This window comes from Cetorhinus maximus, chromosome 7 (genome assembly GCF_964194155.1).
Source record: "Cetorhinus maximus chromosome 7, sCetMax3.hap1.1, whole genome shotgun sequence".
NCBI lineage: Eukaryota > Metazoa > Chordata > Chondrichthyes > Lamniformes > Cetorhinidae > Cetorhinus > Cetorhinus maximus.
In genome coordinates this window covers 145939406-145952871 of record NC_135885.1, presented here as the reverse complement: position 1 = coordinate 145952871, position 13466 = coordinate 145939406, and the positions used below count along the sequence as shown (strand labels likewise).

The 13466-nt window shown below is 48.5% G+C and overlaps 1 protein-coding gene across 1 annotated transcript in view; it reads right to left on the bottom strand.

Annotated features, from left to right (window-relative positions):
* Positions 1-13466, bottom strand: part of LOC144683063 (uncharacterized) — a 184582-nt gene that overhangs the window by 144877 nt on the left and 26239 nt on the right. Inside the window, exon 3 of the mRNA XM_078546077.1 lies at positions 7970-8050. Within this exon, the coding sequence (XP_078402203.1) occupies positions 7970-8050 (81 nt within the window). The remainder of the gene's footprint in view (positions 1-7969; positions 8051-13466) is intronic.

The following is a 13466-nucleotide window of genomic DNA, read 5'->3' as shown; positions in this document are numbered from 1 at the left end:
TAACTAGTTTAGCAGCTGGCACAGATCCAAGCCTGATCCCCACAGGGGACTCCGATCACTGTTAAATTGGTTAAGGTCATTTTCCCTGCCAACATTTTCAATGTTTCAATGAGGCTCCAGGGCTCTCATTTCAGATGCAGATTCTTTTAACCTCGTTGGTGTTTGCAATGATTCCTTTAAGGAACGATGTCTAAACTCCGAGTCTTGAGCATCCTCACCAGCTGAGAGGTGTTGTAAGGTGTTGGGCGTAGCTCAGCAGGTCTTATTAAGGTATTTGTAGTCTTAGGTAGTTCGACAGTAAGTATTTATTAACGACTAGAAACTATATACATAGGTACAGTAAAGGTCCAAGCTAGGAGCTGTCTCCATGCTTGTTTCTACACATGGCTCTGTCCAACACTACACTGACCCCCTAGGTGCGGGTCATGTGTTCTCTTACATCACTGTGTGGGCGGTACTGTACTCAGTCCCATGTTAACCCTTTATGTGCCAGACCCTTATACCACAAGAAGATAGGCTGAGGCTCTGGACAAGTGGCCCAAAACTCTTGGAAAAGCTTTAGTATGCTGCAGAAAGAAATATGTTCATTTCTCTAACTCCTTTCATGACCTCAGGATGTTCCAAAGCACTTCAAATGAAGTACTTTTTGAAGTTTAGCCACTGTTGTATTGTAGAAAACACAGCAGCCAATTTGCACATTGTGCCTGTTCCGACTCTGTGCAAGATCTATCGTCCCTCTCTCCTCCTGCTTTTTCCCCATCTCCTGCAAATGTTTCCCTTTCAAATACTCATCCAATCTCCTTTTGAAAACTATTATTGAATCTGCTCCCACCGCCCTCTCAGGCAGCGCCTTCCAGATCACAACAACTCGCTGTGAAAAAAAGTTCTCATCGTCACTCCCTCCGAAAATCTGTGTCCCTCTGGTATCAGGCTGATATTACTGACCCTCCTGCCACGGGAAACAGTTTCTCCTTATTTACTCTATCACGATTTTGAAAATCTCTATTAAATACCCCCTTAACCAACTTGAAGGAGAACTAAATGGGATAAGATAAAGTCTAAATTGTAAGATTAGAGAGAGAAATGGAGAAAGGCAGATGAAAAGGAACGGATAGAGAGAATAATCCAACTCATTGTTAAACCAACCGTGGATTGCTCTAGGTTCCCCTCCCCCACCATACTCCACCCCACCTCCCCCGCAAAGCTGGTAAAGGTCAAGGGTCACAAAACAGGCTCATTGTACAAACAGTTCAAAGTGACTTCACTAACCAAGGCTTCTTTGATAACATTATACACTCTTATCAGCTGGATTCCCCAGGAGACCCCACAGAGAAGGGTAGTCAGTGTGAAAGGCTCGGAGATAAAGTTCTTCTCAATAACCCATGACAGCTTCTAGAAGCTCATTCACATTTATAGTTGGTCATTTGGGATTCATTTTGAATGGACATCTGCTTTGCATCAAAAGTCAAAGTATAAACATTGCCACCAAATTCACCCTGATATTTGGCTGCCGTAAGATTCCAACACTCAGGCGGCAGTTGTATAGCAGAAGGGGGGCATGGGTGGGTCATAGGGGCCATCAGCTAAATGCTCGCTAGGCTGTTGCTCTGCTTCAGATACCAAGTGCACTCAATGTACAAAACATATTCTTGCTCTGGGACAAACTAGATAGATGGCCAAGATATAACTTTCCATCAAGCACTGTATCCCAAAACAATCAAGAGTCATACGGACTCAAAACGTTAACTGTGCTCCTCTCTGCAGATGCTGCCAGACCTGCTGAGTTTTTCCAGGTATTTTTTATTTTTGCTGTGGTATTCTGTCCTTTTTTCACTCTCCCTCACTCTCTATTCCTCCTCTTTCATTTGGTTTCTCTCTTTCTGACTCTCCCTGTCTCTCTGTCTCTTTCTTCCTCCCTCTCTCTCACCTTTTTAATATACTTCTGGATCTTTTGCCCTTTCTGTCTGTCTGTCTCTCTAAGTTTCTCGCTTTCCCCACCCCATCTCCATTTCCCTCTCTGTTGCCTCTTTTTCTGCCTCCCTATCTTCCCCTTTTGTCTGTCTTCCATTCTTCCCCCTCCCCATTTTCTCTCTCTGCCAGTCTTGCCTTTTCTCTTTATCATCTTTGACTCTCTCTCTCTCTCACTATGTTTGTTTCTGTATGTCTCTCCTTCTCTGTCTATCTCTCTCTGTCCCTATCTCTTTCTCTCCCTTTCTCTCCCTTTGTCTCTGTGTCTCTGCCTCTCTCTGCGTGTCTCTCAGTCTCTATCTCTGCATTGCACTGACTCTCTCTCTCGCTGTCTGTCTGTATCTCTCTGTCTGTCTCCCTCTGTGTCTCTGTTTCTCTCTGATTCTCTCTCTCTGTCCCTGTCTCTCTTTGTCACTGGTCTCTACCTGTGTCTCTCTGTCTCTGTCTCTCTCTGTGTCACTCTGACTCTCTCTATCTCTCTCTATGTCCCTTTCTGTCTCTGACTCTCTCTCTTTCTATCTCTGTCTCTGTCTTTTTCTCTCTCTTTCTCTGTCTCTGTGCCTCTCTGCCTCTTATGTATGGTTAATCTTTGCTCGCTAGATGGATAATCAGAGCCAGTGTGCCAATGATTTACTGATAGATCCAGAGTCAACAAACTCTCACAGCACTAACTCAGACAACCCTAAGGCATTTAGACAGGCATCATAAACTGAGCTCCAGCAGCATGAGGCAGTGTATTTTTCTTTGCCATCTAAATTTAGTAAAAGGTGTCCTCACTCTGTCTTTGATTCATTTACAGGATGTGGGTGTCGCTGGCTGGGCCAACATTTATTACCCATCCCTAATTGCCCTTGAGAAGGTGGTGGTGAGCTGCCTTCTTGAACCGCTGCAGTCCATGTGGTGTAGGTACACCCACAGTGCTGTTAGGGAGGGGGTTCCAGGATTTTAACCCAGCGACAGTGAAGGAACGGTGATATATTTCCAAGTCAGGATGGTGAGTGACTTGGAGGGGAACTTCCAGGTGGTGGTGTTCCCATTTATCTGCTGCCCTTGTCCTTCTAGATGGTAAAGGTCGTGGGTTTGGAAGGTGCTGTTTAAGGAGCCTTGGTGAATTCCTGCAGTGCATCTTGTAGATGGTACACACTGCTGCTACTGTGCATTGGTGGTGGAGGGAGTGAATGTTTAAAGTAGTGGATGTGGTGCCAATCAAGCGGGGCTGCTTTGTCCTGGATGGTGTCAAGCTTCTTGAGTGTTGTGGGAGCTGCACTCATCCAGGCAAGTGGGGAGTATTCCATCACACTCCTGACTTGTGCCTTGTAGATGGTGGACAGGCTTTGGGGAGTCAGGAGGATTCAGGATTCCTAGCCTCTGACCTGCTCTTGTAGCCACAGTATTTATATGGCTGGTCCAGTTCAGTTTCTGGTCAATGGTAACCCCCAGGATGTTGATAGTGGGGGATTCAGTGATGGTAATGCCATTGAATGTCAAGGGGCGATGGTTAGATTCTCTCTTGTTGGAGATGGTCATTGACTGACACTTGTGTGACACGAATGTTAGTTGCCACTTGTCAGCCCAAGCCTGGATATTGTCCAGGTCTTGCTGCATTTGGACATGGACTGCTTCAGTGTCTGAGGAGTCGCGAATGGTGCTGAACATTGTGCAACCATTGATGCCAAACAAGCTAATGGAATTGTTACAAAAATAGAAGATGCTGGAAGGACTCAGCATGTCTGACAGCTTCTGTGGAGAGGGAAACAGAGTTAACGTTTCGAGTCCGTATGACTCTTCTTCAGACACAGACGTTAGCAAGTGGAATTGTTACTGTCTTTGGGCTGAAAATGAATGGAGGGATAGGGCCATCTCAGAGAGAAAACTTTGCTTCGGGGGCCCCAACTCTGAATCTGCAAAAAGGCACCTCCAACAGTGCAGCACTCCCTCAGTACTGACCCTCTGACAGTGCAGCACTCCCTCAGTACTGAACCTCTGACAGTGCAGCACTCCCTCAGTACTGACCCTCTGACAGTGCAGCACTCCCTCAGTACTGACCCTCTGACAGTGCAGCACTCCCTCAGTACTGACCCTCTGACAGTGCAGCACTCCCTCAGTACCGACCCTCTGACAGTGCAGCACTCCCTCAGTACTGACCCTCTGACAGTGCAGCACTCCCTCAGTACTGACCATCCAACAGGGTTGGGCTCCCTCAGTACTGACCCTCTGACAGTGCAGCACTCCCTCAGTACTGACCCTCTGACAGTGCAGCGCTCCCTCAGTACTGACCCTCTGACAGTGCGGCACTCCCTCAGTACTGACCCTCTGACAGTGCAGCACTCCCTCAGTACTGACCCTCTGACAGTGCAGCACTCCCTCAGTACTGACCCTCTGACAGTGCAGCACTCCCTCAGTACTGACCCTCTGACAGTGCAGCACTCCCTCAGTACTGACCCTCTGACAGTGCAGCACTCCCTCAGTACTGACCCTCTGACGGTGCAGCACTCCCTCAGTACTGACCCTCTGACAGTGCAGCGCTCCCTCAGTACTGACCCTCTGACAGTGCAGCACTCCCTCAGTACTGACCCTCTGACAGTGCAACACTCCCTCAGTACTGACCCTCTGACAGTGCAGCACTCCCTCAGTACTGACCCTCTGACAGTGCAGCACTCCCTCAGTACTGACCCTTTGACAGTGCAGTGCTCCCTCAGTACTGACCCTCTGACAGTGCGGCACTCCCTCAGTACTGACCCTCTGACAGTGCAGCACTCCCTCAGTACTGACCCTCTGACAGTGCAGCACTCCCTCAGTACTGACCCTCTGACAGTGCAGCACTCCCTCAGTACTGACCCTCTGACAGTGCAGCACTCCCTCAGTACTGACCCTCTGACAGTGCAGCGCTCCCTCAGTACTGACCCTCTGACGGTGCAGCACTCCCTCAGTACTGACCCTCTGACAGTGCAGCGCTCCCTCAGTACTGACCCTCTGACAGTGCAGCACTCCCTCAGTACTGACCCTCTGACAGTGCAGCACTCCCTCAGTACTGACCCTTTGACAGTGCAGTGCTCCCTCAGTACTGACCCTCTGACAGTGCAGCACTCCCTCAGTACTGACCCTCTGACAGTGCAGCACTCCCTCAGTACTGACCCTCTGACAGTGCAGCGCTCCCTCAGTACTGACCCTCTGACAGTGCAGCACTCCCTCAGTACTGACCCTCTGACAGTGCAGCACTCCCTCAGTACTGACCCTCTGACAGTGCAGCGCTCCCTCAGTACTGACCCTCTGACAGTGCAGCACTCCCTCAGTACTGACCCTCCGACATCACAGCACTCCCTCAGTACTGACCCTCTAACAGTGCAGCACTCCCTCAGTACTGACCCTCTGACAGTGCAGCACTCCCTCAGTACTGACCCTCTGACAGTGCAGCACTCCCTCAGTACTGACCCTCTGACAGTGCAGCACTCCCTCAGTACTGACTCTCTGACAGTGCAGCACTCCCTCAGTACTGACCCTCTGACAGTGCAGCACTCCCTCAGTACTGACCCTCTAACAGTACAGCACTCCCTCAGTACTGACCCTCTGACAGTGCAGCACTCCCTCAGTACTGACTCTCTGACAGTGCAGCACTCCCTCAGTACTGACTCTCCGACAGTGCAGCACTCCCTCAGTACTGACCCTCTGACAGTGCAGCACTCCCTCAGTACTGACCCTCTAACAGTACAGCACTCCCTCAGTACTGACCCTCTGACAGTGCAGCTCTCCCTCAGTACTGACCCTCCAACAGCGCAGCACTCCCTCAATATTATATTGAAGTCTGGGTTATGGGTTTAATTCTCTTTAATGAGCACTGAATCAACAACCTTCTGATTGATGTGAGTGCTATCTCGAGATCTGCAGCTGATACAGAAAGCCATTGTTCTGTTCCCGAGTCTCGGGAGCAACCTGTTGGAGAAACTGTAGCTTTGCCTGATGGAGTGTAAACTCTGTACAAACAGGGACATATCCTAATTACCAAACCCCTTCAACCCTGGTCGGCAGCACCAGGTTGATGATCACACAGGGTGGGGGGTGGGATTTTCTGGCCCCACCTACCACTGGGATCCATCATTCCTGCTGAAAGCCAGTGGACTTTTGGCTGGGCCGTTGAACCCCCTGCAGCAGGTCCCACCCACAACAGGGCCGGGGAATCCTGGCCATGATCTAACTGAATGGAGCAGCTGGCTCAAGGGGCTGAATGGCCTGCTCCTGTTCCCATGCTCTTACAATTTCAGGACCACCGAGGGTGCACAAGGTTTGCCGGAGTTTAAGCAGGGCACAGCAATGGTGCCTTTCCCATCGACAGTCCAGCCAGAACCTACCCTACAGGAAATTGGCTTTCCGACACTGATTGCACAGAATCTCAACACTGGAATATACATTTACCATCTCAATACAGGAAAGATAACAATGAAACACAATGCATTGACTAAAAGGTTATCATGACATTTTTAGACCTTGTTCCATCCAGGATCTCAGAATCCAATACTCTTGTCTCTTGTAAACAGCCAGATGGGGTTATTTAACATTCAACTGCCAGGTTATAGTCAGAGTTGAACCCTTTATCTACATCAAAACATTCCTCCAGATTATTAGTGAGTCAGTGCTGGGATATCATGTTTGAGAGGATGAATCTCTCAAAACCTGGCTCATTCTCTAGACACATTTAGTTATCACTTATGTTTTTTCCATCTGTGTGCCTTGACTCATGAGTGTTATATGCTTTTATTTTCCATATTTTCTTCAGATCTTCCCTGTGATAAGACAAGAAGCCATGAATGCAGCCTAGCTATCTCAACACAGTTTAAACACACCAAGTGCCTCTGTACACACACTCAACTTTCCTGAGTTCATTTCACCGAAGCTCATTGATATTCATGGAACGAGAATCCTGTGAGGCTCCATGCTGGGGAGCTATATTGTCCACTATGAGATATGGGTCTGTGATTGGACAGCACCCGCTGAACAACCCTGAGTGTGCCAATAGCTACACTAACAACCAATTTAAGATAATCAGTCAATCCCATGACATGGCTCATTTACACTTGCAGGGAGCAACATACATTCATACACAGGGACCCAGCCTCTGCAAACAAAAGGAATATGTTCAAGCCTTGTGCCTTTTTTGAATTACCCATGAGTTTGGGGAGCCTATAGTTTCCTATTGCTTTTTTCATGGAAATGCCTCGGCCAATCAGAGTTGACTTGACAGCCAATCAGCACCCTTTTTTCTCCGTTAGTATAAATTGTTGTGATTGTTTGAAATTTGGCATTCTTGCGTTTGTCCTGATGAGTGCAAGACAAAAAGCTTGGGTAACATATTTCTCTTTTCAGAACATACTGTAAAATTACATTTGTTTCTCTTCTGGTCCCTGACACAATAACTCAATGGGCTGCAGATCATGTAATGCTTTAATATCGATAATAACTGTTCAAAGTGCGGAACTCGCAGACATAACATAATAGTGGCTGCCTCAAGGTGGCAGCAATCACTGGAGGACCCCTGGTCCTGTCGCACCTTCTCAATTCTGCTTGGAGCCTGCCCCTGCTCCCAAAGTGAGCCTTACATCCAAAATACTGCCAGTTGCTGTTGACCTTGAAGGTTCCGGTCTATTCCAGGAACGATGAACCAAAGACTGGAATCAACCTAGAACTCGACATTAGGTTGATGTGGCTACCTGCTCTATTCCAGATATCAAGCCATTTATCGAGCTTGGATGACACTGAGGAACCAATCCCACATTCAGGAATCTCTGTCTCAGTGAGGAGTCTAGCCCAGTGCCAGCCTCTATCAGGCAGTGTGCTGTCATCTCCCTGTATACAGTGGGCTGGGTGAGGTCACATCATTGCAATGCTATTGCCTGAAACTCTTGTGAAGGAAGGTGCAGGGAAGGACAGGAGAATGTCCATCCTAATCTGTATTCACTGAGCACTCCCAAAGCCCTATAAACATAGGAATCCGACTGTGTGTACTCACTCTGGCTCCTTTCTCTGGGAAGCACTGGCATCCTGCACTGCAGTCTCTCCCATTACACGGTCCTGAGTACGATTTTCCACCCTAGGAAAAAACAAGAAATGAAAGCAAAATGTGACTCAACAGATAATTAAGGAGTTGGTCTTTAACTCCTTGTGTTTGACAAAAGTTTCACATTATTCACTTGCAATTGTTAAAGGCAATGCAGACTACTTTGCAAAATCCAAAAGGAATCAGCCTGGTGCATTAACCTGGGGGCAGATAACTCACTTGTGGAGTTCAGTGTTATACAGAGTTAGGACATAGAAAGAGTGGGAACAGGTTAGATACAGGCACAAAGAGGGGGTCAACATCCTGTGACCAAAAAGTGTCAGAAACACTTTTGGCATGTTAATCCTCCCATTGAAACCTACCTTTCCAGTCAATTAACTGTCCAATCAAAGGAATATGAGGAGTCCATTCAGCCCCTCCAACCTATCCCACCAATCAAGCAGATCATGGCTGAATTCCAACTTATCTCCATCCACTCACTTTGATTCCATAACCCTTAATACCCTGGTCCAATAAAAGTCTATCACAGTTTGAAATTTTCAATTGGCCCCCAGCCTTAACAACTTTTTGGGGGACAGAGTTCCAGATTTCCACTCCCCATTGTGTGAAGGTGTGCTCCCTGACATCAGCCCTGTACGGCCTGGCTTGAATCCATGGTATTGGTTCCATGTTGGTTCTCCCCAGGGCAATGTTGCTTCTTAGTTATGTGTGAAGGTAGATCTCTTTAGTCCTGGCACATCTCTGGTCTCACAACAGCACTGAAGTGACAGTCACATTTGGCACACCGATTAAATCAGTCACAAGGAGAGTGTGGGAAACAAGGGCGCTGAGTAATGAATTTGATAGGTGGAAAATAAATAGCGACAGAAAGCCAGAGATTGGCTGGAGTTGATGCAATGATTCAGTGAAGTGATTGAGTGTAGGTAGCATTGCAGTTATTGACAATAAGAACAAACATGCAAGCAAATAGTGTGGTGATACCTCCCAATTGCCTGAGATTGATGTCTGTGTCGCAGTACACAGCTAAAGGACATGCAGTTTATGGTCATTTAACTGGTCAATTTCAATGGGGCCGGATGGTATCAGGTTGTTTCTCCCAATCTGTTGGAGCTGGCCAACACTATCCAATTCTGTCCTCACTGTTCACGGCTCTGTACACTAACCAGTGCAGTACAGAAAAATCATTATGGACTCATCATCAGATTCCATTATGACTGTTACCCTGGGAGAAGACTCAGAGACATTTGAAATCAGTATTTGTTTCTCCAAATGTGATGAAACCATTTCGATACAGAACTATTGTTTGTCTGAATGAGGTGAGTTACTCTGGTAAACTGCACCAGTATCAACCTCAGTAAACTTGGTAAACACCTTGGGAACAACTCACTGCAGCTGAAATCAATACAAGGATCACATCCACATTGGAAATTGAGCAGAAATTGACCATCTCACTCCACATCAATTAATTCATGGCTTAATGGGCAGCACTCACTTTCGCCTCAGAGTCAAAGGTTGTGGATTTCAGGTCCACTCCAGAGCCTTCAGCCTATAATCCAGACTGGCACACCCAGTATCCTGTCAAAGGGTCAGTACTGAGGGAGTGCTGCACTGTCAAAGGGTCAGTACTGAGGGAGCGCTGCACTGTCAGACAGTCAGAAATGAGGGAGTGCTGCACTGTCAGAGGGTCAGTACTGAGGGAGCGCTGCACTGTCAAAGGGTCAGTACTGAAGGAGTGCTGCACTGTCGGAGGGTCAGTACTGAGGGAGTGCCGCACTGTCAGAGGGTCAGAACTGAGGGAGTGCTGCACTGTCAAAGTGTCAGTACTGAGGGAGTGCTGCTCTGTCAAAGGATCAGTACTGAGGGAGTGCTGCACTGTCAAAGGATCAGTACTGAGGGAGTGCTGCACTGTCAAAGGGTCAGTACTGAAGGAGTGCTGCTCTGTTGGAGGGTCAGTACTGAGGGAGTGCTGCACTGTCAAAGGGTCAGTACTGAATGAGTGCTGCTCTGTTGGAGGGTCAGTACTGAGGGAGTGCTGCACTGTCAGAGGGTCAGTACTGAGGGAGTGCTGCATTGTCAAAGGGTCAGTACTGAGGGAGTGCTGCACTGTCAAAGGATCAGTACTGAGGGAGTGCTGCTCTGTTGGAGGGTCAGTACTGAGGGAGTGCTGCATTGTCAAAGGGTCAGTACTGAGGGAGTGCTGCTCTGTTGGAGGGTCAGTACTGAGGGAGTGCGGCACTGTCAAAGGGTCAGTATTGAGGGGGTGCTGCACTGTCAGAGGGTCTGCACTGTGGGAGTGCTGCACTGTCAGAGGGTCAGTACTGAGGGAGTGCTGCACTGTCAAAGGGTCAGTATTGAGGGAGTGCTGCACTGTCAGAGGGTCAGTACTGTGGGAGTGCTGCACTGTCAGTGTGTCAGTACTGAGGGAGTGCTGCACTGTCAGAGGGTCAGTACTGTGGGAGTGCTGCACTGTCAGTGTGTCAGTACTGAGGGAGTGCTGCACTGTCAGAGGGTCAGTACTGAGGGAGTGCTGCACTGTCGGAGGGTCAGTACTGAGGGAGTGCTGCACTGTCAGAGGGTCAGTACTGAGGGAGCGCTGAACTGTCAGAGGGTCAGTACTGAGGGAGTGCCGCACTGTCGGAGGGTCAGTACTGAGGGAGTGCTGCACTGTCAGAGGGTCAGTACTGAGGGAGTGCTGCACTGTCAGAGGGTCAGTACTGAGGGAGTGCCGCACTGTCGGAGGGTCAGTACTGAGGGAGTGTTGCACTGTCAGAGGGTCAGTACTGAGGGAGTGCTGCACTGTCAGAGGGTCAGTACTGAGGGAGCGCTGCAGTGATCTCTGAGCAAGGTGCCATCTTCTGGATGAGACGTTAAGTGAAAGTCCATCTGTCCTCTCAGGTGGATTTAAAGGTTGCCTAGGTCATTATTTTGAAGACGAGCAGGGGAGTTTTCATCATCATTCTGGATAATACTTATCCCTCAACCAAAATCATTAAACAAAAGTTGACATGTCCATTATCTGATTGCCATTTTTGGGAGCTTGCTGTGCGCAGATGGACTGCAGTATTCCCTACATTACAGCAGTGACTACACTGCAAAAGTACTTCATTGGCTGCAAAGCACTTTAGGTCACCTGAGGTCATGAAAGGTGCTATAGAAATGTAAGTCTTTCTATTGTTCTGACTGTAACCTGACCGACTGTGTTCTTGCCTCAGTATAGTTACATGTTCAAGATTCTGAACCAGGAGAATTTCTTCATAAAATCGACACTTCCTCTCTCGGGATAGCAACGTTGTATGATAATGCTGAGAGAATTCAGTGGGCAGAGATGATTCACACAAAGACAATAATATTGACATCAGTTTTCAATTGGAAACAGAGCAGCAGCGGTTTAACCAAGAGGGCACTAAGTGGTTGGATTGTGGTTGTGGGCTGTCGAATGCAGTTTGTTCCCATGATGTGGGGTTAATGATATGGTGCAGTTAGTATCAGGGGAATTAACCCAATGTACTCAGGGGAAACATCCTGCACTGAAACCAGTAGCACCGGATGGTAGAAGACAAAATAACTGCTTGACTTCATTTTCATCTGTAATTTCTTCTTGTGATGTTTCCAACAAACCCCAGAAGAGGGAATCCCCAGGAACAGGGAATCCCCAGGAACAGGGAAACCCCAGGAACAGGGGAACACCTGGAACAGGGAATCCCCAGGAACAGGGGAACACCTGGAACAGGGAATCCCCAGGAACAGGGGAACACCTGGAACAGGGAATCCCCAGGAACAGGGGAACACCTGGAACAGGGGAACACCTGGAGCGGGGAATCCCCGGAACAGGGGAACACCTGGAACAGGGAATCCCCAGGAACAGGGAATCCCCAGGAACAGGGGAACACCTGGAACAGGGGAACACCTGGAACAGGGAATCCCCAGGAACAAGGAAACCCCAGGAACAGGGGAACACCTGGAACAGGGAATCCCCAGGAACAGGGGAACACCTGGAACAGGGAATCCCCAGGAACAGGGGAACACCTGGAACAGGGGAACACCTGGAGCAGGGAATCCCCAGGAACAGGGGAACACCTGGAACAGGGGAACACCTGGAGCAGGGAATCCTCAGGAACAGGGGAACACCTGGAACAGGGAATCCCCAGGAACAGGGGAACACCTGGAACAGGGAAACACCTGGAACAGGGAAACACCTGGAGCAGGAAATCCCCAGGAACAGGGGAACACCTGGAACAGGGGAACACCTGGAACAGGGAATCCCCAGGAACAGGGAATCCCCAGGAACTGGGGAACACCTGGAACAGGGAATCCCCAGGAACTGGGGAACACCTGGAACAGGGAATCCCCAGGAACAGGGGAACACCTGGAACAGGGAATCCCCAGGAACTGGGGAACACCTGGAACAGGGAATCCCCAGGAACAGGGGAACACCTGGAACAGGGGAACACCTGGAACAGGGAATCCCCAGGAACAGGGAAACCCCAGGAGCAGGGGAACACCTGGAACAGGGAATCCCCAGGAACGGGGGAACACCTGGAAAGGATGAAATTGTTCTTTCCCCTTGTGGTCTGACGTGTTGAGACTGCCTGTGCCTATTTGATTGTGCAGCTTTTGAGGGTTTTAACGTTTCTCCAGTAGCTTAATGGGCCGGGGCACCTGCCAAATTTTTACCCATTACTTAACCTTTCTATATCCCTTTGCAGACTCTTTATTATGTCCTTCTCACAACTTACTAATATATCACCCCTAGCACCATGAACTCTTATCTTATGGAGTAACCTTTTATATGACACCTTATCAAATGCCGTTTGGAAATCCAACTACACTCCATCTACTGGTTCCCCTTTATCCACCCTGCTTGTTACATCCTCAAAGAGCTCTAATAAATATGTCAAACACAGTTTCCCTTTCACAAAGCCATGTTGACTCTACCTAACTGTATTATGATTTTCTAAATGTCCAGCTACTACCTCCCTAATAATGGATTCTCGCATTTTCCCTGTGACTAACCATTCCTGCTTTCTGTTTCCCTCCTTTCTTGAATTGAGGTATCCATTGGACTTTGGAATGGAGGGGTTATAAGAACCTTTTGCCCCTCACTAGGCCAGTGGGGCAGATGGGACGACAGGGACAGGACAAGGGGTAGGAGATCTGTACTCTGAACATTTCAATTCCCCTTGCCCTTACAGAGAGCTGCAGAGTGCACCTGGTAAAACCAGACCAGATTGGCAGCAACGGGGGGCTAAAGGCCGAGGATTGTGAGCAGACCCCCTGAACATCGGAGATAACTTCAAAATGGTCTCCTTACAAACGAGACCGAGGCAGCATTTCCTTCATCATTGACAGGGTATGGGTGAGGAACACCGACCTGTGGCATGTTGGCTATAGGACACTACACCAGGGACCCTGACACAAAACTACACTTTGTCCTAATCATAAACAAACA